Source organism: Cetorhinus maximus, chromosome 20, assembly GCF_964194155.1.
Source record: "Cetorhinus maximus chromosome 20, sCetMax3.hap1.1, whole genome shotgun sequence".
NCBI lineage: Eukaryota > Metazoa > Chordata > Chondrichthyes > Lamniformes > Cetorhinidae > Cetorhinus > Cetorhinus maximus.
The window spans coordinates 30,740,100-30,765,847 of record NC_135898.1 but is presented as its reverse complement, the minus strand read 5'-3'; the positions used below and the strand labels follow the sequence as shown (position 1 = coordinate 30,765,847).

Below are 25,748 nucleotides of genomic sequence, written 5' to 3'. Positions count from 1 at the left end.
ATCCAGCCACAGCAGCTGCTGGAATTTAAATTCAATCAAAAAGATTTGCAATGTAAATCAGTCCCATGAAACCATCATTAATTGTTGTAAAAACACATCTGGTTTATTAATGGCCTTCAGGGAAGGAAATATGCAAACCTTGTCTGGCCTACATGTGACTCCAGATCCACAGCAATGTGGTTGACTCTTAACTGCCCACTGAAATGACCCAACAAGCCACACAGTTCAGGGGCAATTAGGGATGGGAAACATATTCTGGCTTTGCCAGTGATGCCCACATTCCATGAAATAATTTTTAAAAAATCCCCAGATCACTTGTTTCCTGTAGCTACTTCAAAGTTGTGGCCTTTAGTCTATGGCCAGAATTTTTCGCTCCTGTTCGCGGTGGGCATCATGGTGGGTGGGAGTGGAAAATATTGCGAGAAAGTCAAAAATCGGCTTTATGTCATCGTAAAACCAGTTTGTGATTGTCCACTACAGCCGTCAATGATGGGCAGCATTTCCCACCACAACACGCTGGGAATGTCATTTCAATATATTTGCATCTCATTATAAGGACTAGATCGCCAGGATCATTGCCCTGCGCTGGATGATCATGACGCCTGTGTGGTGGCCTCAGACTCCTGCAGAGGGAAGGTACAATGAGGCTTATACCGCTACCCAAACATTGGTGGAGCACACCACGGGGACCTTTAGAGATGCGATTTCGATGCCTGGATAGATCTGGCGGAACACTCCAGTTCACTCCCCTGAGAGTCTTGCAGATCATCGTGGCTTGCTGCGCGCTGCACAACCTGGCTCTGCAAAGTGGGGAGGACTTGCCAGATGCCGACATGGAGGAGCTGCATGTCTCCTCCGATGAGGAGGACCTTGAAGGGGATAAGGGTGTTGAGTTGGAGGAAGCTGAGGCTTCAGGGGAAGAGGCCATAGCACAGGCCAGATGAGGTGTGCGCGTGAGGGCCTCATTGCCACCAGAGGAGGATAACAAGTTGCAGTGAGTACTGTCTTGGTCAAGTGCCCGCCATCGTGGGCCAGCATTAACACCAGTGTTGCTATTCCTCTCATTTCAACCATACACTTCAATATGAGAGTGAATAGTTACACGTCAGACTCACATTGTCCTGATCCTTTGAAGGATAATGAAGCCTCAGCAGCGTGTATCCTTGCTGAGACGAGGTGCTAACTGGAGGAGGGAGTCCTGGCATCAGACATCAGAAGGTACTGCCTCTTCAAGTGACTCTCCAGCATCCCAGTCACAATGACAGCCTACAAGAGCCAGGAGCTGTTGCACTATCCCCAGTGGTCTTATAGCTGTATGCTTTCACTCTGACAATGCTCCTTAAGGAGATCCATCTCCAGCAGTGGGACAATAACCTCAATGGTGAAGCTGATAGGTGGGCCAAGGCAGCTGAGGCCATTCCGCATCTATTCAGAGATGACTCAGTCCTCTGTGTCACCTTCTCTGTCACACTAACATCTGTCACCCTCAGTTAGGGATGCTGGCCTGCCTTTATCCTCACCTTGTTATGCATGTGGACCACCTGAGGATGACGACGCTCAAACACTTGCGTACCAGACATTAAAACGCCTCCTCTTTAAGACACACATTGTGCCCTCATGGCCAGCCCAGACCCTTGTGAACTCCAAAATGCTCAGACACCATGAGGCCCTCAAGGTGATGAGTTGGTGCTAATAAAGAACAGACTTCAGCTTCAGTACATCCTCACTTCTATCCCATTGCTCCCCTCAACACTGCCTAAAGCGCTTCCAGAACATGCTCAAAGGCTCTATTGTCCACCAGGAATCACCATTTGCAACTCGCATCACAAGTCCAGTGAGTGTTTAGGTGATGGGACGCACAGCGCTGCATCCCAATATTGTGATGAGTGCCTTGTGGTCAGAATTCAGACAATTACAGGTTGAGAAACACTCAAGGTTGTAGATTCGGCACCAGGGCAATAAAGTGGCTGAGAGGGGCAGAGTTTCAGCACCTTCAGGTGGCAAGGTGCTCCCCCTTATTGGTGAGCTTAGCAGAATGACACTCAGAAAGTTGGAAACACAGTTGGCAGACAGCAGCGCACATGAGCTCTGAATATGGGCTCATAGCATGAAAACCCTGCCAGGTGACAGAGAGCACACAGAATTGCACAATTTCTGACCCTTCTCCATGCGTTAACACACCTCTCCTTGTACACTACACCTTCATCTTTAGGAATGCAGGTGAGATAGGAGAACACCTCTGCCTCAATCTTAAACAGCCAAGGATAAACATGACATGACCCTGCAAGGCATGTGAATGAGGTTCCTTCTACAATCACGCTTAACAGTAAGGTTGAGACATCACTGATGTCAACAATGACCAGGGTCAGGGCCACTGTAGCAATGTGGAAGCACACTGCATAGACGAGAGGCCAATGAGAGCGACACATGTGATAAGCGGGGAGGGGAGGGACCATGGTATCACACCTGAGTGACAGCAAAACAGCTAATCATAAAGAGGGGGCAAACACAAGTGGAGATGTGAAATGGGTGCGATTCTATTTACATTTGTGAACATTATACACATGTTGTGAACACCTGCACCATCGTTGTGCTCCTAAATCTTTTTAACTTTCCTAACCCTACCACTACGTCTGGGTGCTTCCCCAACAACCACAGCAGGGGTGGATGCAGCCTGCTGACTGCTACATCCTGTTGTCTGTGATGTCTTTGGCAGACGCCCTCTGGAGGGCCAAGACCTGGAGGGCCCGAGCCTGCTTTGGATGTCCTGCTGTGGGCCAGCTATACCCTCCTCGGCCTGTGGAGCTGGAGGTGATGGGGTCACAGGAAGAGGGGATTGGGATCGGCCAGACACTCCTGGAGTCACCTGGGTGGATGGCCCCGGGGTCTCGAGCTGCTGGTCCTCCTCCCTATGGTTACCTGAAGGCCCCTGGCTGACTCCTTGAGCAGAAAGGGCAACTGGAGTGAGATCGAGGTACCCCGCAGCCCTCTCACATTGACATTGATGGATGCTATCAATAGCTACAGCGGTGGTGTGTAGCCCGTGCAGCAGTGCAGGACTGATGTTCTGGACCAAGGTCTGTATGGCAGCTGCCATCGGACCAGTGTTAGCCTCAGTGCATTGGCATGCCGGCACTATCACCTCAGACCGAACGCGGACGGACTCCTCCATCATCCATTGCAACCTGAGGAATGAAGCTGATATCTTTTCCTGATGTTCCTGTGATTGTCTCTGCAGCTCCACCAACCTAGATAGGACCAAGTCCAGAGGCTCGTCATCTGACTCGGATTCAGCAGAATCCTGGCCTCCAGCTGTTCTCCGAGTGCCAGCGAGCTCGGATCCCTGCCTCCGCCTGCTGTGGATCAGATTGTGTGCTGTGCTCACCAGATTGTGACCCCGAGGCTGCTCTAGAACTAGGTCCCACCTAGGCATATCTCTCTGTGATGCTGGAGGGTGTGGGTGAGTAATATGATGGGTCTTCTAAGGTGCTGTCCTCTTGTTCATCATCTGCGGTATTGTCAGAGTTAGAGCTGAGGGCCTGGCTTGTGGATACCCTCGGGCACTTTCCAGAGGTGCCTATGAAAGAAAAGAGAGATAATTAGTGCATGGCAGGCAACTCTAAAACACGACAATGCACTCACAGTATGGTTGCCTGTGGATGAACTGGTGTAGGATCCTCACTTGGGTGTGCATTGCCCACCTCACCGTCGGTGCAGGGATGGTCCACGGCCTCTCTTCCAGCTCGACAGCTTGATTCTCATAGGGAGTGAGGACCTAGATTTCAGCCACTCCACCCCCCAGTCTGAGATCTCTCCTTTCGATTGTGTGCGAGCTTGTCCTGCATAAAGACAGATGGAGAGAGTGAGCAGGGCACATGGCAAGGCAGATGATAAGGATGATTACCATGTGTGGGTGGTGAGTGCAGCCAAGGATGGGATGAACTGCAGTGGAGATGAGGCCAGATGGAGATGTGAGGGTGTGTGTGAGAGAGTGAGTGGTGATGTCGCTTGAGCTGGGAGTGAGTGAGATGCCAGTGAATGTGTGATGGGCTTGTGAGTGTGTGAGTTTCAAGTGATGAGATGTTTGCCTTACCCTGGCGGCACAGATGAGATCATTCATCCTCTTTCTGCACTGGATGGCTGACCTCTCCTGTGTTACGTTAGCACTGGCCACCACTGCCACCACCTGCCAAGCTGGAGTGGTGAGGCTGATGGTCTTCCTCCAGCCATCACAGGGGTAGAGGACATTGCAGCGGGCCTCGACTGTGTCCAGCAGGTGTTCCAGTGGGGCGTCACTGAATTTTGAAACAGCATGCTTCTTCCCTTTGGGAGTCACGTCTTCCATGGAGCAGTCCTGGGCTGTAGACAGAAAAAAAGCTGTGCACGGGGGCCATTTAAGTATGGCACCCGGAGCGAGGGATCGGTGAGCTCATAGCAGGGCAGGCAAATCGGAGACTGCCCACCCGCGATCCGGTGAGTTTCCTGTGCGTGCATAATTAATACAATGGGAAGCGGACGAAATGGTGTGAAAACCCACCATCGCGGCTGGTGAGAAAACACCGTTTTTCACACCCGCTGCCACACTTAGTGCAACGAGGGGGAAATCCTGGGTCTATATTTTCTCTCCTCAGTCTTCCTACCAAAATGAATCACTTTGATTATGAAATTGAACACAGAATTGTAATGTGTAATGTAACAAATGTAATGTGTTTTTCCATTTCACCAGCCAGTCTATGTCCTCCTGAAACCTGTTACTATCTTTTCACTATTTACAACATTTCCAAGTTTCACACCATATTTCTTGTAACTATATCCTGTGCACCCAAGACCAGGTCAGGATTTTGTATCAGTAAGTGTAGTGACCCCAACGTTTTGACCCCTGGAGTACCGTATCCTCCTGTCGAGCCTAGAAATCTGCTTTCTGCCTCTTAGACAATGTTGCTTCCAGAGTCACTGCCCCTTTAACTTGTGAGCTTCAATTTTACTGAAAGTTTACTCTGAGGTCCTTTATCAAATGCCTTTTGAAAGCCAATATACACAACACCAACTGCGCTAACCTCATCACCCTCACTATTACTTCATCAAAGAGCTCAGTCATGTTAATCAAACATAATTTGCCTTTAACTAATCCATGCTAATTTTCATTTATTAACCCACATTTTACCAAGTGGAAATTAATTTTGTCCCACATTAATGTCTCTAAAATTTCCCCACCACTGATGTTGGGCTCACCAGCCTGGGGTTATCGTTATTGAACAGAAGTGTAACATTTGCAATCCTCCAGACCTTTCTCATATTTGAAGAGGGTTGGAAGATTGCGGCCAGAGTTCAGCAATTTCCAACTCTACTTTCCTCAGCAACTCAGATACATCCCACCGACTAGGGGCAGAATTCAATGGATGGTTGCAATTCCTGCCCACCAGCCAAAGATTAGGCTGATCCGTGCTCTGTGGGTCTGATTCGTCAGCAGCTCTGTAGGCCCAGCAGCGTCACAGGAAGTGGTGGCCACTGCTGAGACTACAAGCAGTCCCGTGAGTCGATCCCAGGGCCAGCTGGAGGTAAATGTTGGGGGTGTCGCAGTGGGGACTGGTGGGGAGGTCCTGGGGGGGGGGCACCAAGAGGGGGTCTTGATGGAGTGCCCAGAATGGAAGGAGCACCCAGGTGGGGGAAGAAATTGATGGGGAGCTCCGAGTGAAAAAAGGGGCCAGTGATGGAGGGGCACCCCCTTTCCCATCCTGCCGGGTTTCTCTCCTGTTCCTGACTCCCTCCCGCCAGCCTCAGTCCATATCCAAATGCATCAAGACCTGACAATATCCAGGCTTGGGCTAATAAGTGGCAAGTAACATTCATGCCACACAAGTGCCAGGCAATGACCATCCCCAAACAAGAGAAAATCTAACTATCACCCCTTGATGTTCAATGGCATTACCATTGCTGAATCCCCCACTATTAATATCCTGGGGGTTACCATTGACCAGAAACTGAACTGGACTAGCTATATAAATACTGTGGCTACAAGGGCAGGTCAGGGACTAGGAATCCTGTGGCAAGTAACACACCTCCTGACTTCCCAAAGCCTGTCCACCATCTACAGGCACAAGTCAGGAGTGTGATGGAATACTCTCCACTTGCCTGGATGAGTGCAACTCCAACAACACTCAAGAAGCTTTATACCATCCAGGACAAAGCAGCCTGCTTGATTGGCTCCACATCCACAAACATTCACTCCCTCCACCACCAACACACAGTAGCAGCAGTGTGTACCATCTACAAGATGCACTGCAGGAATTCACCAAGACTCCTTAGGCAGCACCTGCTAAACCCATGACCACTACCATCTAGAAGGACAAGGGCAGTAGATAGATGGGAACACCACCACCTAGAAGTTTCCCTCCAAGTCACTCCATCCTCACTTGGAAATATCACCGCTCCTTCACTGTCGCTGGGTCAAAATCCTGGAACTCCCTCCCTAACAGCACAGTGGATGTTACTATAACGCATGGACTGCAGCGGTTCAAGAAGGCAGCTCACCACCACCTTCTCAAGGGCAATTAGGAATGGGTAATAAATGCTGGCCCAGCTAGCGACGCCCACATCCTGGAAGTGAATAAAAAAATGTTGAGGCTGGGTGAAGCAGCCCTAAAGTGACCACTAATTGGCCACTGAAGGGCCTCAATTAGGGTGAGGGCAGGAGGGCTGCTCTCAGTATCGCCCCCACCCCAGTAAAATTGTGGACAGGGGGGACGGATGGGGCACCCAGGGAATTTGCAGGAACCACATCTGCAAACCTGGCGGCAGAGGCTGGTTATGTTCTGCCCAAGATGACTTCTTGTAGTTTAAGCATTTCCAACCTTTTAAGTATCTACTCTTTAGTTGTATGCTATCCAATTTCCCTCTTGTTACCTTAGCTGATGTATACGAGCAGGGTTCTTTTATTAGCTGATCTAGACTTGCTTGATACAAAGGGGCCCATATTCAATTGCACAGATCTATTAGCACTTAATTCCCTGAGAAGTAGAAGTCTTTACTTTCTGCTAGAGAACACCAATAGTAAATCAATAGTAATTGGTTACGTTTGATATTAGTAATCTTCTTGACTTTTCTTTTTTCTAGTGACCTATGGAATGACCAGTTCAAATGCCTATTACTACACCAAGGTCATGTCAAACCTTTTCCTCTCTACGGCGGGAGATACAGGGGTCACCTTTCAAACTATCCACAGCATGGCTGACTTCTGGAGTGTGAGTAGAACTCAACGAATCCAGCGCAATATATTTCTATTCGCTCATTGCAATCTGCAATCTCTCATGTATTATGCTACGCAATGTTCCTTAATAAGGTCTAATGCACCAATGTATTCAGAATAGACATTTTGTGAATTTGCAGAAGGATTTTCTTTAGGAGCCTCATGTTTTCAGTGAGTAAGTTACTAGGAATTAATGATGAAGTGGACAGTTTTAACATCAGATTTTAACAAAATGCACGTAACTGTCTGAATTTTTTGTATTGAACAAAAAAGACCTCTATATAAACCCTGAAGGCACTTAACAAAGCTGAGAAACTGTCAATTGTTGCTATTCCTCATCAAGTTGAAATGCTTCAAACATTATATAGTATTCCATGAAGATATTTCTACAGTTGTCATCAGATTCAGAACTTACACTGCAGCAACCAGATGGTGAATCATTGCTGCAACGGAGACTGAATCATCAGTCCTGTAATGCATGCTGCATCATTGTTGGGTCCACAAGCGTGCGAATGGAGTTGACCAGCACTTCCTTGTTGAGGTGATGGACTCCAGGCTCTGAGCAAAGTCCTGTGCTGGACGTCTCCATGTTCCTTGACATTCACCGCAAACTGCCTTCAGGTTTCCCAATGCACCAAGGATTTCACTATGCATGTCCATCAGTGACCTTCTGGCCCATTGAAGCACTCACCTGAGCCCTCTGCAGCAGAACCCATGTGTGCCCTTGCACTCCAGTGAGCCGGCACCTCTGCTATTGTTCACTGCCCTGGGTGCAGCCCACTCTCCTGCTCAGTGGCTCACTACTTGCTGCACTAAAGGCATCCTGCCTCTAATCTAGTCCCTAAGATACACAAAGTGTATCTGATGGCTGGCAGTGTGGGTGCTGTGTCTTCATCATCATTTTCCTTTTGGTGTTCTTCCATTGCCTGGCCAGGTGGAACATGTTGATACCCACAAGAGTAATTTTGTTGTGAGGGGAGAGGGGGAGAGTATGAGGTGCCAGTTTCCCACCATTTTCAACTTGTAAAACAGAAGAAAGTGTGGGATGAGGGGAAACTGGGATGTGAGAATGAGGATTAAGTGTGAGGACATTGTTCTCTTTGATAAATTCAGCCTCACCACTGGCCACAGTCTCAACATCAGCTGTTCCAATAATGCCAACACTGCCTCCTCCATAGGGATTAAGGCATGCAGGCCCATCGCACAACCAGCCCCCGTCCCCGCCCCCACCCCGGTTAGCTCCTTTTTTTATTAGTTCATGGGATGTGGCCATCTTTGGCAAGGCTGGCATTTATTACTCATCCTTAATTGCCCTTGAGAAGTCTGTGGTGAGCCATGGCCTTGAACTGCTGCAGTACATGTGGTGGAGGCACAGTCCGTGTGGTGTAGGTATATCCACAGTGCTGTTAGGGAGGGAATTCCAGGATTTTGACCCAATGACAGTTAAGGAACAGAGATATATTTCCAAGTCAGGATAGTGAGTGGATTGGAGAGGAACTTCCAGTTGGTGGTGTTCCCATGCCCTTGTCCTTCTAGGTAGTAGAGGTCGTGGGTTTGGAAGGTGCTGTTGAAGGAGCCTTGGTGAGTGCACTGTCAAGGGCAGTCACTCTCATCTCACCTCTGGAATTCAGCTTTTTTGTCCACGCTTTGACCAAAATTGTAATGAGGCCTGGAGCAAAATAGCCCTGGTGCAACCCAAATGAAGCAACAGTGAGCAGGTTATTGCTAAATAAGTAGCATTGTTGATGACACCTTCCTTTGTTGAAGATTGAGAGTAGACTGATGGGGGGAGTAATTGATTGAATTCGATTTGTCCTACTTTTTGTGGACAGGATATACCTGGGCAATTTTCCACATGGTCAGGTAGATGTCTGTATTGTAGTTGTAGTGGAAGAGTATACTGTTGCCACTGGTTGTGTGCCACCTTGTCCTGGCAGTCTTGATGGAGGGAGTGGAAAGGGCCGAATGAAGGGTGTCAGTGACTGCGGTGCCATCTGTTTGGCTGATGTGGCTATCAAGGTTGAATAGCTTGCAGCGTGTGTAAGCTGTGAGATATATGTATGAGAGACTTAGGACAGAACCAAGTGTGGGAGGGTAAAGTGATTTATATGAATGTTAGGCATGAGGCATGATTTATAGAGATTTTTGGTAGGTGAGTGACAGGAGTTGGGATTTGAGCAGTGGCTGAGACTAATGGTGCAGTTGGTAGAATATAGCATTTGAAAAAGCATTCTCTGACCTTGAGCACTTGTGTGAGGTTATTGAATTACTTGTATCACTGCATCCAGGTCCTTAAGGCTTAACTCATGGCATTAACCTCCGTGGCTATCTGTCCCCATTGCCTTTGACCATGTGAGTGGAGGGCTTCCTTCACTGCTGTAGATACAGGACATCTCTCCTCCTTCAAGACCATAAGACGTAGGAGCAGAAGTAGGCCTTTCGGCCCATTGAGTCTGCTCCACCGTTCAGTGAGATCATGGCTGATCAGATAATCCTCAACTCCACTTTCCTGCCTTTTCCCCATGACCCTTGATGTCCTTACTGATTAAAAATCTGTCTATCTCAGCCCTGAATATACTTAACAACCCAGCATCTACAGCTGACTGCGGTAAAGAATTCCACAGATTCACTACCCTCTGAGAGAAGAAATTCCCCCTCATCTCTGTCTTAAATGAGCAACCCCTTACTCTGAGATTATGCCCTCTGGTCCTAGACTCTCCCACAAGAGGAAACAACCTCTCAGCATCTACCCTGTCAAGCCCCCTAAGAATCTTCTATGTTTCAAAAAGGTCGCCTCTCATTCTTCTAAACTCCAATGAATACAGACCCATCCTACTCAACCTCTCCTCATAAGAAAATCCCTCCACCCCTGGGAACAACCTAGTGAACCTTCTCTGGACTGCCTCCAATGCCAATATATCTTTCCTTAGATAAGGGGACCAAAACTGTTCACAGTATTCCAGGTGTGGTCTGACTAGTGCCTTGAATAGCTTTAGCAAACATACTCTATTTTTATACTCCATTCCCTTTGAAATAAAGGCCAACATTCCATTTGCCTTCCCTATTACCTATTGAACTTGTACGTTAGCTTTTTGAGATTCATGCACGAGGGCCCCCAAATCCCTCTGTGCTGTAACTTTCTTCAGTCTTTCTCCATTTAAATAGTATCCCCAATTCTTCCTGCCAAAGCGCATTACCTCACACGTTCCAACATTATATTCCATCTGCCACATTTTTGCCCACTCACTTAACCTGTCTAGATCCCTCTGTAGACTCTTTACATCATCCTCATCACTTGCCTTCCCACCTATTTGTGTCATCTGCAAATCTGGCGATAGTACACTCATTTCCCTCATCCAAATCATTAATATATGTTGTAAATAATTGTGGCCCTATAACTGATCCCTGTGGCACTCTACTAGTTATGGGTGGCCATCCTGAAAATGCTCCCCCGTATCCCAACTGTCTGTTGTCTATTAGTTAGCCAGTCCTCTATCCATGCTAATATATACCCCCCAACATCATGGGCTCTTATCTTATTAAGTAGCCTGATGTGTGGTACCTTATTGAACGCCTTTTGGAAATCCAAATATATTACATCTATTATTTCCCCTTTATCCATCCTGCTTGTTAGCTCCTCAAAGAATTCTAATAAATTTGTCAGGCATGATTTCCCCTTCATGAAGCCATGCTGACTCTACTTGATTATATTATGCATTTCTAAATGCTCAGCTATTACATCCTTTGTAGTAGACTCCAACATTTTCTCAATGACAGATGTTAAGCTAACTGGCCTATAGCTACCTGTTTTTTGTCTCCCTCCCTTTTTTGAATCTTTTTGAATAAGGAGGTTACATAGGCAGTTTTCCAATCCCCTGGGACTTTTCCAGAATCTAAGGGTTCTTGGAAGATTACTACCAGTGCTTCCGCTATCTCTGCAGTTATTTCCTTTAAAATCCTAGGATGCAACCCATCAGGTCCAGATGACTTAATGGCCTTTAGCCCCATTAGTTTCCCTAGTACTTTTGCTCTGGTGAAAGTTATTGTATTTATTTTCGTCCCCCAATTTTTGCCCTGTGATTATTTAGTATTTTTAGTATGCTATTAGTGTCTTCTACCATAGAGTATGCAAACTATTTATTCAACTCCTCTGCCATTTCCTGGTTCCCTATTATTATTTCCCCAGCCTCATTCTCTAAAGGCCTTTATTGACTTTGGCCTCTCTCTTCCTTTTTATATATTTAAAGGAGCTCTTACTATCTGTTTTTATATTACTTGTTAGTTTACCCTCAATGTTTATTTTCTCCCTCTTTATTATTTTTTTGGTCATCTTCTGTTGGTTTTTAAAACTTTCCCAATCCTCTGAATTACCACTAATCTTTGTCACGTTGTACGTTTTCTCTTTCACTTTAATACTATCCTTAACTTCCTTGATTATGCATGGTTGGTTTATCCCCTTCCTACAATCCTTCTTCCTCACTGGGATGTATCTTTGTTGTGAGTCATGAACTATTTTCTTAAACGTCTGTCATTGTTCATCAACCGTCTTTTCTGCTAAACTCTTTTTTCAGTCCACTCCAGCCAACTCTGGCCTCATTTCTTTGTAATTACCCTTATTTAGGTTTAGCACAGATGTTTCCAAATTAAATTTCTCACTCTCAAACTGAGTGCTAAATTCCATGTTATTCTCACTGTTTCCTAGGGCGTCTTTTACTCTGAGATCATTTATTAAACCAGCCTCATTACACATTACCAGATCCAAAATAGTCTGATCCCTGGTTGGATCCACAACATATTGTTCTCGGAAACTGTCCCAAATACACTCTATGAATTCTTGCTCGTGTCTACCTCTGCCAATTTGATTTTCCCAATCTACATGGAGATTAAAGTCCCCATGATTAATATACTGCCTTTTTTACATGCCCTCGTTATTTCCTGATTTATTGTCTGTCCGACAGCATAGCTACTATTAGGGGGCCTATAGGCTACTCCTACCAGTGTCTTCTTCCCCTTGCTACTTCTTACCTCCACCCATATGGATTCCACATCTTCTGATACAGGATCATTTCTTGCTATCGTACTTATTCCATCTTGTACTAACAAAGCTACCCCACCACCCTTTCCTTCCTACCTGCCCTTCAAAAAGTCACATACCCCTGTGTAATCAATTCCCAGCTTTGATCTCCTTGTAACCATGTCTGCGTAATGGCTATAAGATCATACCCATTAATCTCTATTTGTACCGTTAATTCATTTATTTTGTTCCGAATATTATGCGAATTTAAGTAAAGAGCCACTAATTTTGCCTTTTTACCATTTTTTCCCCCTTTGACCTTATTTGCTGCTGTTTTTTTTATATTTGTACACTCTGTCCCTTCCTGTCACACTCTGGGTATCATTACCTAAGTAGCTGCCCTGCAATGTCGCTATATCCTTTTGCTTTGTAAGTCTACATATCCCCGCTCCAGAACCCTCCCCCCTTCTATTTAATTTAAAGCCCTCTCTACAGTGACTTTCCACTTCCTCCACCGAGACCTCCAGTGCAACAGCCAAAAATCTTGGAGCCCATTCTCTCCCCTGTTGTGCCATTCCTTACCCTCTCCCAGGTTGATTCCCATCAGACATTACCAACCGAAGCCAGAATGTCTCCCCGCTCCATCCTTTTAACTGCGGCAAGCTTTAAATAGTACAGTAACAGCCACTCGATATATTGGCCTCATGCTGAGCTCTGGCTGGATGCTGAAATCATTCACATGAGCAGCACGATGTGGGCACGCCACCTTAATTTCAATTAATAGTGCTCATTAATCCTTGTGCCCATTTTCCTCTTAGCTCCCAGCTCTTTCTGAATTGTACAGGGAGTGAGAATGTCTCTTTATGAAGGATGGAAAAGACTGACAATGTCTCTTTCTACCAGGTCGCAGAGAGTGAGAATGTCTCCTTATACAGGGTAAAAGGAGGGAGAATGTCTCTTTAAACAGGATAAAGAGTGTGAGAATGTCTCCTTATACAGGGTAAAAGGAGGGAGAATGTCTCCTTATACAGGGTACAGAGAGTGAGAATGTCTGTTTATACATGGTACAGGGAGTGAGAATGTCTTTTTATTCAGGGTACAGAGAGTGAGAATATCTCTTTATACAGAGTACAAGGAGTGAAAATGTCTCTTTACAAAGGGTACAGAGAGTGAGAATATCTCTTTATACAAGGTACAGAGAGCAAGAATGTCTCTTTATACAGGGAACAGTGAATAAAAATGCCTCTTCCCACAGGGTACAGGGAGTGAGAATGTCTCTTTATACAGGATACTGAGGGTGAGAATGTTTCTTTATACAGGGTACAGGGAGTGGGAACGTCTCTTTTTACAGAAGTGAGAATGTCTCTTTATACAGGATACGGACAGTGAGAATGTCTCTTTATAGAGGATGGCAGTGGGTAAGGAAACAGTTAACTCACAAGGAGTTCAATTGATCATTATCAACTAAGAACCTCAGTGCCCATTTGGATGTATAAATGGGAAAACATTCATTGGTTTAATCAAAAAAGTAAAAGGGTAAACAAGTTAGAGAAGTTCCCTGCACCAAAAATAAAACTCTGTTGGAGGAAACCACTCTTAGTTTTTATTTTTTTTTCAAGCAGTTATTGTGACTTTATCAGTGGTGGCAGAGGATGGTTCCTGCTTGTAAATAAAATATTGGAAACTAAGCTTTCTTCAGGCAAAAGACTGTACTTGGAGTTAATTTTGAGATATGGTTTAGATTAACTTTGGAGAATGGCTGAATCAAATTGTTGTGTCTCGGGGTATGATTACCCACCGATGTTTCCTGAGAGTGGATCCTATGAGCAATGGAAGAATGAAGTAGCTATGTGGACACAGGTTATGTCCTTGCCAAAGAATAAACAGGGAATGGCTTTGGCACTTTCATTACCATCCAAAAGCAAAATAAGATGCAAAGTATTTTCAGAGTTGGAGCCTGAGCCTTTGAACATGGATGAAGGTTTGTAAACATTATTAGATTTTATGGATAATGAGTCATCATCCTGATAGATCTTTAATCTAAAAGTGTGGTCAGATTTTGACAAATTTAGAAAGTAGGAGGATAGTTCCATAGAAGATTACATAATGGAATTCAGTAGACTATGCAAGATTGCAAAAATTCCATCTAGAAATTCCCGAATCGGTGCTGGTGTTCAAGTTACTAGACTGTGCCAAAGTATTGAATATGGACAGGCTTCTAGTTCTAACTGGAGTTAAGTTTGCAGAAAGACATGCACACTGCTAGAACAGATGTCAGAAGCTCTATAAAAAAAATAAATAATTCCTCAGTAAACCTCCCGGAAGCGTTCATCTCACAAATGAGCCATTCGGCGGTAAGACAGGAAATGGCGGATACAATGTTAACGGGATGGTGAGATCGTTTAGAAACAGGACGCAGGCATAAGTACGAAAGCAGATTTGTAACTGGAAACAACTGGGACAGGAACACCTTGGACAGTTATGGCAGGAGAGAAGAATTAGGGATTTACTATACAATGAGCCCCAGGAATGCCCAGGGTATGGTCAATCTGTGTTTTAGATGCAATTCAAAATATTATTACGCAATAAACTGTCCTAAACAATATGTGTTTAAAAGTAAACATGAGACAGAAGACTCAGAAGAAGAAGATGAAGATAGTGACCAAAGAGAAGGCATTGTATTAGTTATAAGAAGCTTCAGCCCTGTGATGAATGTCTTGGTGGCAGAGACCTTCAACTATGCGGTGCTAGATAGCGGTTGCATGTCTACAGTCTGGAATAGACTGGTTAAAATGCTATCTGGACTCCTTAAATGACAAGGACTGGAATAAGGTTAAAGAATTTGAGAGTTCAAGCAGTTTTAGATTTGGAGATGATAATACCCTAAAATCTTTAAAAAGGGCAGCGATTCCCTGTAAGATAGCTGGAGTCAATCATTTCATCAGCACGGATGTAGTGACTAGCAAAATACCATTACTATTGAGCAGACCATCGATGAAGAAAGTGCAAATGAAGATGGACATGGAGAATGACGAGACCATTGTATTTGGGGAAAACCTGTGGATTTACAATTTACGCAATCTGGGCACTATTGCATTCCTTTAATGAAACCTAACTTTTCTACTAAGGTGATTAAAGAAGTCTTATTAGTGCCAGAGGATTAGAATCTGGAAGACAAAAAGCAAATTGTGTTAAAATTGTATCGGCAGTTTGCCCAAGCTTCTTCGCAAAGATTAAAAATTTTGCCAAGGGATGCAGGAATAAGAGATGGAGAGTACGTAAACTTATAGAGGAGATAAGCGGTAGATGTGATATATGTAAGAAATACAGAAGGACACTGTCACGGCCGATAGTGAGTCTACCTTTAGTGAGGGATTTCAATGAAGTTGTGACGATGGATTTAAAGGTATGGGATAAAGAAAACATTTTTATTTTACATTTTGTAGATTTGGCAACAAGGTTTAGCCAGTCAACAATCATATACAGTAAAGAAAAGAAAATAATTGTGGATCAGGTAATGGAGAAGTGGATCGGGACCGGATTGGGACCACCAGTGAAATTCCTCACTGTGTGGATATGTGTGAAAACATGAATATAATAGTTATGAATACAGCAGCTGAAAGCCCCTTTAGTATCGGAGTGTGTGAAAGGAATCACGTGGTTATGAGATACTTCGTAAAATATTGGCGGACAGACCAAGCTGTAAATTGATGTCAGCTCTAGCATGGGCTGCCCATGCCAAGAATTCACTGCAGATGGTTGGGGGCTATAGTCCATATCAGTTGGTTTTTGGTAGAAACCCAAAAATTCCTTCAGTCCTGAATGAACATCCCCCAGCTTGGGAGGGAACTACAATTAGCACTACCTTTTCTGAGCATTTAATTGCACTACACACGAGTAGAAGAGCGTTCCTTAAAGCTGAAGTTTCAGAAAGAATGCAGCGAGCTCTAAGACACAATGTACATCCATCGGAAACTATTTTCAATCAGGGAGACATGGTATACTGTAAAAGAGAAGGACTTAGCGAGTGGAAAGGCCTGGGAAAGATTATAGGTAATGATGGCAAAACAATCATTTCACAACATGGGAACCAGACTTTTCGGGTACACTCATCAAGGTTAGTTGGCGCGGACTACAAATTTGCGGGTTCAGAAAGAGTTCTAGGAAGGGATGAGGAACCATGTACTTCTCATACCCATATGTTGCACAATTGTGAGAACCAGGTTGTTGATGTTGACAGGGTATCTAAAGATGGAGACAGTAATGTGGATGAACGAGATGAGGCGGTTTGTCCCAGAGGACAACTGCCGAAAGCTGGCATTAAAGTTACATACTTGCCAGAAGGGGCCAGTCAGTAGCGGGAAGCAACGATCGGAGGAAGAGCAGGGAAGGCCACTGGAAAATATTTAAAGACTGGTTAAATGTACAAGATAAAGGACTGGAGGCTAGGCCTATGGATTGGAAACATGAAGTACAAAAATAAAAGGCATGGAAATGTGGTGTCAGTTTGAACATGCCTCTAGGAAGAGATCATAAAGAGATCATAAATGATTGAAAGAACATCTATAAATGGGAGAGGGAGATCAAGGAGTAATAGCCCGGAGCATGATAGAAGGCAGGATAGAGGATGTAGCTTAACAAAAACAGACTAGTAACGCTACAAGGAGCAGAAGCCCATATGATTGAAAAGTCTTAATAGCTTCAAACAAATTAGATGATAAATTAATTAAGGATGCCAAACAGCAAGAACTACATAGTTGGAGAGAATTTGGGGTATACACAGAGGTGCCAGATAGGGGACAACCAGCTCTGTCTCATAGATGGATATGCATGGAAAAGGTGCTTCCTGATGAGACTTATAAAGCTAAAGGCAGGCTAGTGGCACGAGGGTTTGAAGACTAATTGGGTGACTGGGATATGAGAGTAGATTCATATACAACAGGAAAAGCTATTCTGAAGATCTTCTTGGCTTCGTTAGCTATAAGTGCCTGGGAATGCAAGTCAATTGATATTAAAGGTGCCTTTTTGCGGGGGCACCAACTTTAAAGGGAAGTTTATCTCCGCCCACCAAGAGGCGCCAAACGCAGAAGGGACACTCTGGAAGCTGAATAAAACTGCATACGGTTTAAATGATGCCTCCAGACTTTGGTATTTCTCAGTGAGGTCAGTTTTGTTAAAGTTGGGCTATTTTCAGTTGGAAGCTGACCTGGCAATGTTTTATTGGCACCATGGAGGGAAATTTGCAGACATCTTTATGATGCATGTAGATGATTTTTTTGTAGGGTGCTGGTAACGGATTTGAAACAGTTGTCATTAATGGGCTCAGAAAGGAATTTAAAATTGGAAGTCAGGCTACTGGTGCATTTAAGTACATTGGATTGGAAATCAGGCAGAGCGGATCACACGTCCTTTTACATCAGCAATCCTACTTAGAGAATGTCAATCCCATTGCAATTAGTCGTGGTAGGGCCTCTCAAAGATACAGATTCTGAAGTGGAAGAAGAGGAACTCAGAAGTCTAATTGGGAAACTCAACTGGCTAGGCAAACAAATCAGGTCAGACATCAGTTTTGACATTTTGGAATTCAGCACTTAAAATGAATGATCCTAGGATTGAAGAAATCATTCGAGCAAACAAAACATTGACAAAATTAAAAATGGAGCAATGTGTTTTGAAAGTCCCATCTTTGGGTGATCTTAGAAAAATGAAACTGATTGTGTTTAGTCCTACATCTTATGCAAATCTATGTGATGGATTTTCGAGTGTGGGAAGATTTATAATATTTCTCATGGGGGAAAGAGGTAAATGCTGCCCTTTGGCATGGGATGCAAAAAGATCCGAGTTGTAAAATGTATGTTGGCAGTGGAGACTCTCGCCCTTTATATCAAAGATTCTGGCAGAAGTTTTAAATGGTAAAGGGTATTCAGGAATGGTACCTATCGAATGTCTAATAGACAATAAGTCACTTTGGGAAAACGTTTGCTCTACAATGTACGTTAACGAAAAGAGCTTGCAAATTGACATTGCAAGCTTAAATCATGCTAGAGAATAAGGAGATTGCCAAGGTCAAATGGATTGATAGCAGCTACCAATTATCTGACTGCTTCACCAAAAAAGGAGCGAGCTCCAAGAAGTTATTTGAGATCCTCAAAGAGGGACGTCTTTTCCTTTGAGAAAACAAAAAGGAATATTCTTTTTGTGTGTGGACATTTTTACATGTGTGTTTTTTTTTAAAGGGGGAATAAGGTGGTTTTGTTGAATGAAAAAAAATATATAATGTTTTGTGTTATGGAAGAGAAGATCCATCTTTTTTTCTGATTATATATACTTAAGGGGAATCTGGGGAAGGAAACAGTTAACTTTCAGTTTGTTAACTGATAGTTAGCAATTAAACTCCCTAAGTACCCATTTGGATGTATAAGTGGGAAAACATTAATTTGTTTAATCCAAAGAGTAAAAGGGAAAACAGCTGAGACAAGTTCCCTGTAGAGTTTTATGCATCAAAAATAAAATTCTGTTGGAAGAAGTGAGTCTTAGTCTTTATCTTTATTTCAAGCAGGTATTGTGACTTTATGAAGTGAGAGTGTTTCTTGATACAGGGTACAGAGTGAGAATGTATTTTTATACAGGGTGGCAGATAGTGAAAATGTCTGTTTATAAAGGGTACAGAGATATAGAATCTCTTTATACAGGGTATAGGGAGTGAGAATGTCTCTTTATTGTTATGACCGATCCCCGGACCAGGTCCCCAATTTGCTAACTTCCCGAACGGGACCCCAATTTTGTTTTGCTCCCAGGTGAAGAGGAATATTCTAGCTCCCCTTCTTTATTCAACCCCCTTGGCTGGTTGCAACAAGGTTAATTTAAAAGGGATCCCTTCCCCCTGTGGATACCTTTTCCCAGCCCAAATGTATCTATGTTTTAGCAGCACCCAAGGCTTTCTTGAGTCAAAGAAAGAGTAAGTTTATTAGTTACTAAAAACCCAAGAAAAAAATAATGAAAATGCAACACACACAGAGAGATTAGAAATGAGAACTTGAGTCCAGATAAAAGTTTAAAAAGGTAAAAGAATCAGTCTTTGGCTTGACCGTGATGCTTAGATGGTGATACTTTGCAGCCGTTAAGTTGGGTGATTCATTAGAGCTGATGTTGACAGTTCAGCAGTTGGTTTGGAGACACTTGGTTCTGCAGGTTGGCTGAAGAAGCTGTCTTATTTCCTTTTTGATCATGGCTTTGCTGACTTGTTTCCAGCAACAGAGGGAGAGAAAGAGCCTTTGCCTGCAAGCTGCAGGGGTGCCTAGTTGATCATCTTCTGCTGTCACAGCACATTAGCACACTAGAACACTAACACATGCAGATCAGGTTTGCAGCTAACGTTTTAACCCATTTCCCTGTGTATTCCTGGAAGGGGAAAAAAACAAACATGTCTTTCGCCCAGAATCTGTTTTCTTTCAGCTTAGACCATGTCCATATTCTGAGATATAACTAAACAGGAGATGGGTTTGGATTGTTAGAATCATATCTCTCAAGACTGAAGTTTTCTTTTACAAAATGGAAGGATTTGGCATGAGCTGGACATGTGGATTCTAACCTTGGATTCTTTTTTAAAAGGTCACAAACTCACCTTGGAACTGTAAACAAGCAGGCCTCTTCCAAGAAATCACCTAACCTATAGGGTACTTGAGAAGGAGTTGTTTATTTGTGTTCAACTGCAAAGAACTTTAATTAATGAAAAGCTGGGAGACTGGGAGGCAATCACATGGCGGGAAAAAACCTAAGTTGTGAACCTGCTTGTTTGGAAGGCAGTCTTGTTGGACAACAAGCTGAAGAAAGAAGGCTACCTTGACTGGCTCCCTCTCTCTATCTTGCCTAAAATTGTGTGGAGCTATCAACCTGTAGCCAGGGAACCTTCACCTGAGTGAAACTAGTCTGCATTTGGACCTGCAAAGCTGAGACCAGTGGCAGGAACCTCCAGGCATCCACCAGACCTGCACACAAGAGAACTCCAAATTGACAGCATTGAGAGCCTGCAGGCTTTATCCTTTATTTTATAATGCCCAGCCTCCAAAGCCATTCATTGCAGAGAAGACCTATCTGTTTGTCTTTTGTTTGTCTGTGTGTGCTGGGGAAATTCTTTAGGAAGAGATACATAGTTATACTTCCCAATTACAATTGTGTGTTAACCAGTGCCAGAAAATGTTTTAAGATAAATTAATCATTGAGTTTTTGAAAGAAGCCTGGTCAGAATCTCTTTTCTTCTAGGTGCTAGAGGTAGAGGTACGCAATTGGCCATTTCGGTGAGAAAATTAAACACTTAAGTTAATGGTATGGTCTGCGGAATAGTGGTGCTTGATCATTCGCACACTCTTCCCATTCCTGTCATAATAGGATGTCTGCTGAGATGTGGCAAACAGTATCCATTCTCCCTGCAACCACAGGAGATTAAAGTTCAGTCTTTAGCATTTCATCTCTTCCTTTCAAGTGTCTCTGTCTGAAGTAGGCCCCAACACCTTTTTAGGTGCAACATTCCATGTTCTCTTGAGAGGACTCGGTCAAATATAATCCACATAGGAATTTTACCGAAAGTGGTTACTTTACATTCTCAACTGGCTTTTGTTCAATGTCTTTGCTTGTATGTTTTTGTGAAAAAAAATACGTCTTCCCTAAAAAGTTCAACATGCCCATAAGTAATTCAGGGTTGTAATCCACTGTTGTGACTTAATACAGGGTGGCAGGGAACATAAGAACATAAGAACTAGGAACAGGAGTAGGCAATTCAGCCCCTCGAGCCTGCCCCGCCATTCATTACGATCATGGCTGATCTCATTTCGGCCTCAACTCCAATTTCCTGCCCTCTCCCCATTACCTTTCAACCTGTTACTAATTAAAAATTTGTCTATCTCCTCCTTAAATTTATTCAGCGTCCCGGCATCCACTGCACTCTGAGGTAGTGAATTCCGGATTCACAACCCTTTGAGAAAATTAATTCCTCCTCATCTTTGATTTAAATCTACCACCCCTTAGCCTAAAACTATGGCCTCTCATTCTAGGATGCCCCACAAGGGGAAACATCCGCTCCATGTCTACTTTGTCTATCTGCTTTAGCATCTTATAAACCTCAATTAGATTTCCTCTCATCCTTCTAAACTCTAGCCTAAATTGCTCAATATCTCCTCATAAGACAAGCCCCGCATCTCTGGAATCAATCTAGTGAACCTCCTCTGAACCACCTCCAATGCAACTACATCCTTCCTCAAGTAAGGGGACCAAAACTGAGCACAGTACTCCAGGTGCAGTCTCACCAATGCCTTGTACAGTTGCAACAACACTTCCCTATTTTTACACTCTATTCCTTTTGCAATAAATGCCAAAATTCCATTTGCCTTCCTTATTACCTGCTGTACCTGCATAATAGCTTTCAGCGATTCATGCATGAGGACACCCAGATCCCTCTGCACTGAAACATTCTGAAGTTTCTCTCCATTTAAATAATAAGTCACCTTTTTATTCTTCCGACCAAAATGGCTAACCTCACACTTATCCACGTTAAACTCCATCTGCCAAATTTTGGCCCATTCACCTAACCTGTATTAATCTTTTGTTTGGCACCTTATCAAAGGCCTTCTGGAAGTCCAGATATACTACACCTACAGGATCCCCATTATTCACTTTGCTTGTCACATCTTCAAAGAACTCTAGCAAATTAGTCAAACACAATTTACAGTTCATAAAACCATGCTGACTCTTAAGGATTGCATTTTTTCTTTCCAAATGCCCCATTATTATTTCCTTAATAATGGATTCCAACAATTTCCCAATGACAGATGTTAAACTAACAGGTCTATAGTTTCCTACTTTCTGCCTGAATGAGAATGTCTCTTTGTACATGGTACAGGGAGTGAGAATGTCTCTTTGTACAGGGTACAGAGAGTGAGAATGTCTCTTTGTACAGGGAGTGAGAATGTCTCTTTGTACAGGGTACAGAGAGTGAGAATGTCTCTTTGTACAGGGAGTGAGAATGTCTCTTTGTACAGGGTACAGAGAGTGAGAATGTCTCTTTGTACAGGGAGTGAGAATGTCTCTTTGTACAGGGTACAGGGAGTGAAAATGTCTCTTTGTACAGGGAGTGAGAATGTCTCTTTGTACAGGGAGTGAGAATGTCCCTTTGTACAAGGTACAGGGAGTGAGAATGTCCCTTTGTACAAGGTACAGGGAGTGAGAATGTCCCTTTGTACAGGGTACAGGGAGTGAGACTGTCTCTTTGTACAGGGAGTGAGAATGTCCCTTTGTACAGGGTACAGGGAGTGAGACTGTCTCTTTGTACAGGGTACAGGGAGTGAGACTGTCCCTTTGTACAGGGAGTGAGAATGTCTCTTTGTACAGGGAGTGAGAATGTCTCTTTGTACAGGGTACAGGGAGTGAGACTGTTTCTTTGTACAGGGAGTGAGACTGTCTCTTTGTACAGGGAGTGAGAATGTCTCTTTGTACAGGGAGTGAGAATGTCCCTTGTACAGGGAGTGAGAATGTCTCTTTGTACAGGCCACAGAGAGTGAGAGTGCCATTGGATATCCACTTTTGGTGGTTTTATAATCTCTATCTCCATGCTTTTTGTAAACGATAGCAAAGTGTTTAATATCACTGTGCTCCCTACAAACGTGTCTCTTTGTCAAACCTACCCCAGCCTGTACTGTTTTTGTATTCTTGATGTGTCTCGAGAATGCCTCTGCATTATTCTGTTTCTTGGGAATCCTTTCACCTTGCTTCTGATGAAATCCTTTTTGGATGTTTCCTATAATTATTCAAGTTTTAATGTTATTTCATGTTATTATCTTCCTTGTTAGCACTGGATGGTTTTTTTCAGTCTTAAGTTTAACTTGACATCTCTGTTCATTTTGGAACTCCAAAAACGCCTCTGGTAAACTCCCTTCATTTATTCCTGGAGCATGCTCGTGCCTTTCCATCTCCTGTTCAGGTACTTCCCATTGCCAATCCGCGATTCCATTTCCCAATTTTTCCTTGTATTTAATCTATCTCTTTCCAATCTACTCCTCCACCTTCTTCAATACACTAGGAGTAAAGTGCCATGTTTACAGCTTCACGCAACCACCACCCATATCCCGATTCACGTGTGTGTCTTATGTCTCGTTGCCATTGTTTTCCATCCATTAACTGAAATGGAAACTGAACTGGTCTAGCCATATAAATACTGTGGCTACAAGAGCAGGTCAGAGGCTGGGAATCCTGTGACAGGTAACTCACCTCCTGACTCCCCAAAGCCTGTCCACCATCTACAAGGCACAAGTCAGGAGTGAAATGGAATACTCCCCACTTGCCTGGCTGAGTGCAGCTCCCACAACATTCAAGAAGCTTGACACAATTCAGGACAAAGCAGCCCGCTTGATTGGCATCAAATCCACAAACATTCAATCCCCCCACCACTGATGCACATTGGCAGCAGTGTGTACCATCTACAAGATGCACTGCAGGAATTCACCAAGGTTCCTTCAACAGCACATTCCAAACCCACGACTTCTAACACCTAGAAGGACAAGGGAAACAGATAAATGGGAACACCACCACCTGCAAATGCCTCTCCAAGTCACTTACCAGCCTCACTTGGAAATATATCACCGTTCCTTCATTGTCAGTGGGTCAAAATCCTGGAATTCTCTTCCTAACAACACTGCGGGTGTACCTACACCACATGTACTGCAATGGTTCAAGAAGGCAGCTCACCGCCACCTTCTCAGGGCAATTTTGGAAGGGCAATAAATGCTGTCCTAGTCAGAAATGCTCACATCCCATGAAAGATGAACAAAGACAAAAAAAAATGGAATATTGTTGGAGTTATATCAAGTGTCCTTCCCAATTCCCAATAGCCCTCCTGGACTGTGGAATTTTTTACTGGGAGTACTAAACATGATCATTTACCCTACTTACTCATGATGCTGAAAGGGAAGCAGTCGTTCCTCAGTAGCTCACCTAAGTGACCATTCTTAATATGTGAGCCTTACGAGTGAGTGGGATTTTGACTAAGACAAACTTAGGCAAGCTCATTCACATTTTACAGATCACTTTACAGTAACTACCATCAGGTACCCTGGCTTGTTTGGCCTGGGGAGCTGGTGTCTAGAGTTCCTATAGCTGCTCAAGCTGGGAACAATTAAATTAGCACCAAGTTGAACATGGGCTTTTCCAACTCGCACATATTAGGCTGAAATTTCAGTACAGTACTGAAGGAGTTCTGCCCTATTGGAGGTACCATATTTCCAATAAGATGTGAAATCCAGATCCTGTTTGCCCTGTCAGTACAAGTTCCCATGAAGAAGAGCTAGGGACTTCTCTGGTGGTTTTGGCCAATGTCACTGAAATACACTGACCTAGAAATTTGCTATCAGCTTTTTGCAGGCATAATGCAGCCTCCTAAGACCCCAAAATGGCAGTAAGGAAGCATTTCTGGATTGCTCACCATCTTGAGTAGGAAGAATAGAGCTACATCCTCTACCCATGGCTGAAGCAGGCTTTAGGCCCTTAGCACATATGAATCAGGAACTTAATGCCTGCTTCTGGTCCCCACTGCAAAATGGCTATAGTATCCAGGGAGCACCTGCTACAAAAAGGATAAGTTACTTACAGAGCCAGCAGGTACAGGAGCATAAGCATAATTCCCTGCCCTTCTGCCACTCCCCCTACACCACACCCACCATCACACACACATCAGCCTAGTGATCCTGACCTCCAGGCTCCCCAACCTCAAATCTGCTCCCTCCCCCCACCCCCCAACCCAACCCAGCCCAGATTTCCACGCTTATCAATCTCCCCCAGCCACCAATCACTCCCACCATCGAGACCCCCAATTTCCTCCCACAGTCACCGATCATTTACCTATGGATTGTTCTGTGCTAGCAGTGACCTGGGCGCCGGATTTTCATCTCTCTGTCTGTGTCAGAACAGAGGTGGAGAGATTTTAAAATGGTGTGCGGGACCCAATTCCAGGATTCCCACCCCCATTCCCATCATTTGGGATTTTAATGGCCACAGGATAAGGGCACAGCTAGCAATCCCACACACAGCAATCCCACACTTGACTGATCTATTATGGGGGTGGGCTTTTTAGACCCCCCCCACCCCACCGGCCCCCGTTATATCCATGGAGTCAGATGCTTTTTGTTAAGAGATGTGGTTCACAGCACCTCAGAGGAGTAGCGAACCATGGGGTTCCTTAGCCTGTGGTCGAGAACCTCTTGATAGACAAGTCCAAAAGCTGCTGACAACTTCACATGTCATAATGTAATGGTGAATGATGAGTTAAATATGTTTTTAATACAGTGATTAATGATAGGGATTTGTTCTTAAAAGCTAGGTAGCCATTAAATTGATCAGCATTGTGCAAGTGCTCAGATGCATTAGAGTACTTTACCCAGTTGATAAAGTGCTCTTCTGCATTCAACAGTATTGCAGAGATTAAGATTTAAGTATGTCAAATTC

The 25,748-nt window shown here is 44.0% G+C and overlaps 1 protein-coding gene across 1 annotated transcript in view; it reads left to right on the top strand.

Moving 5' to 3' along the window:
* Positions 1-25,748, top strand: part of LOC144694764 (polycystin-2-like protein 1) — a 310,166-nt gene that overhangs the window by 30,849 nt on the left and 253,569 nt on the right. The window contains exon 3 of the mRNA XM_078565339.1: positions 7,114-7,241. Coding sequence (XP_078421465.1) covers positions 7,114-7,241 — 128 coding nt within the window. The remainder of the gene's footprint in view (positions 1-7,113; positions 7,242-25,748) is intronic.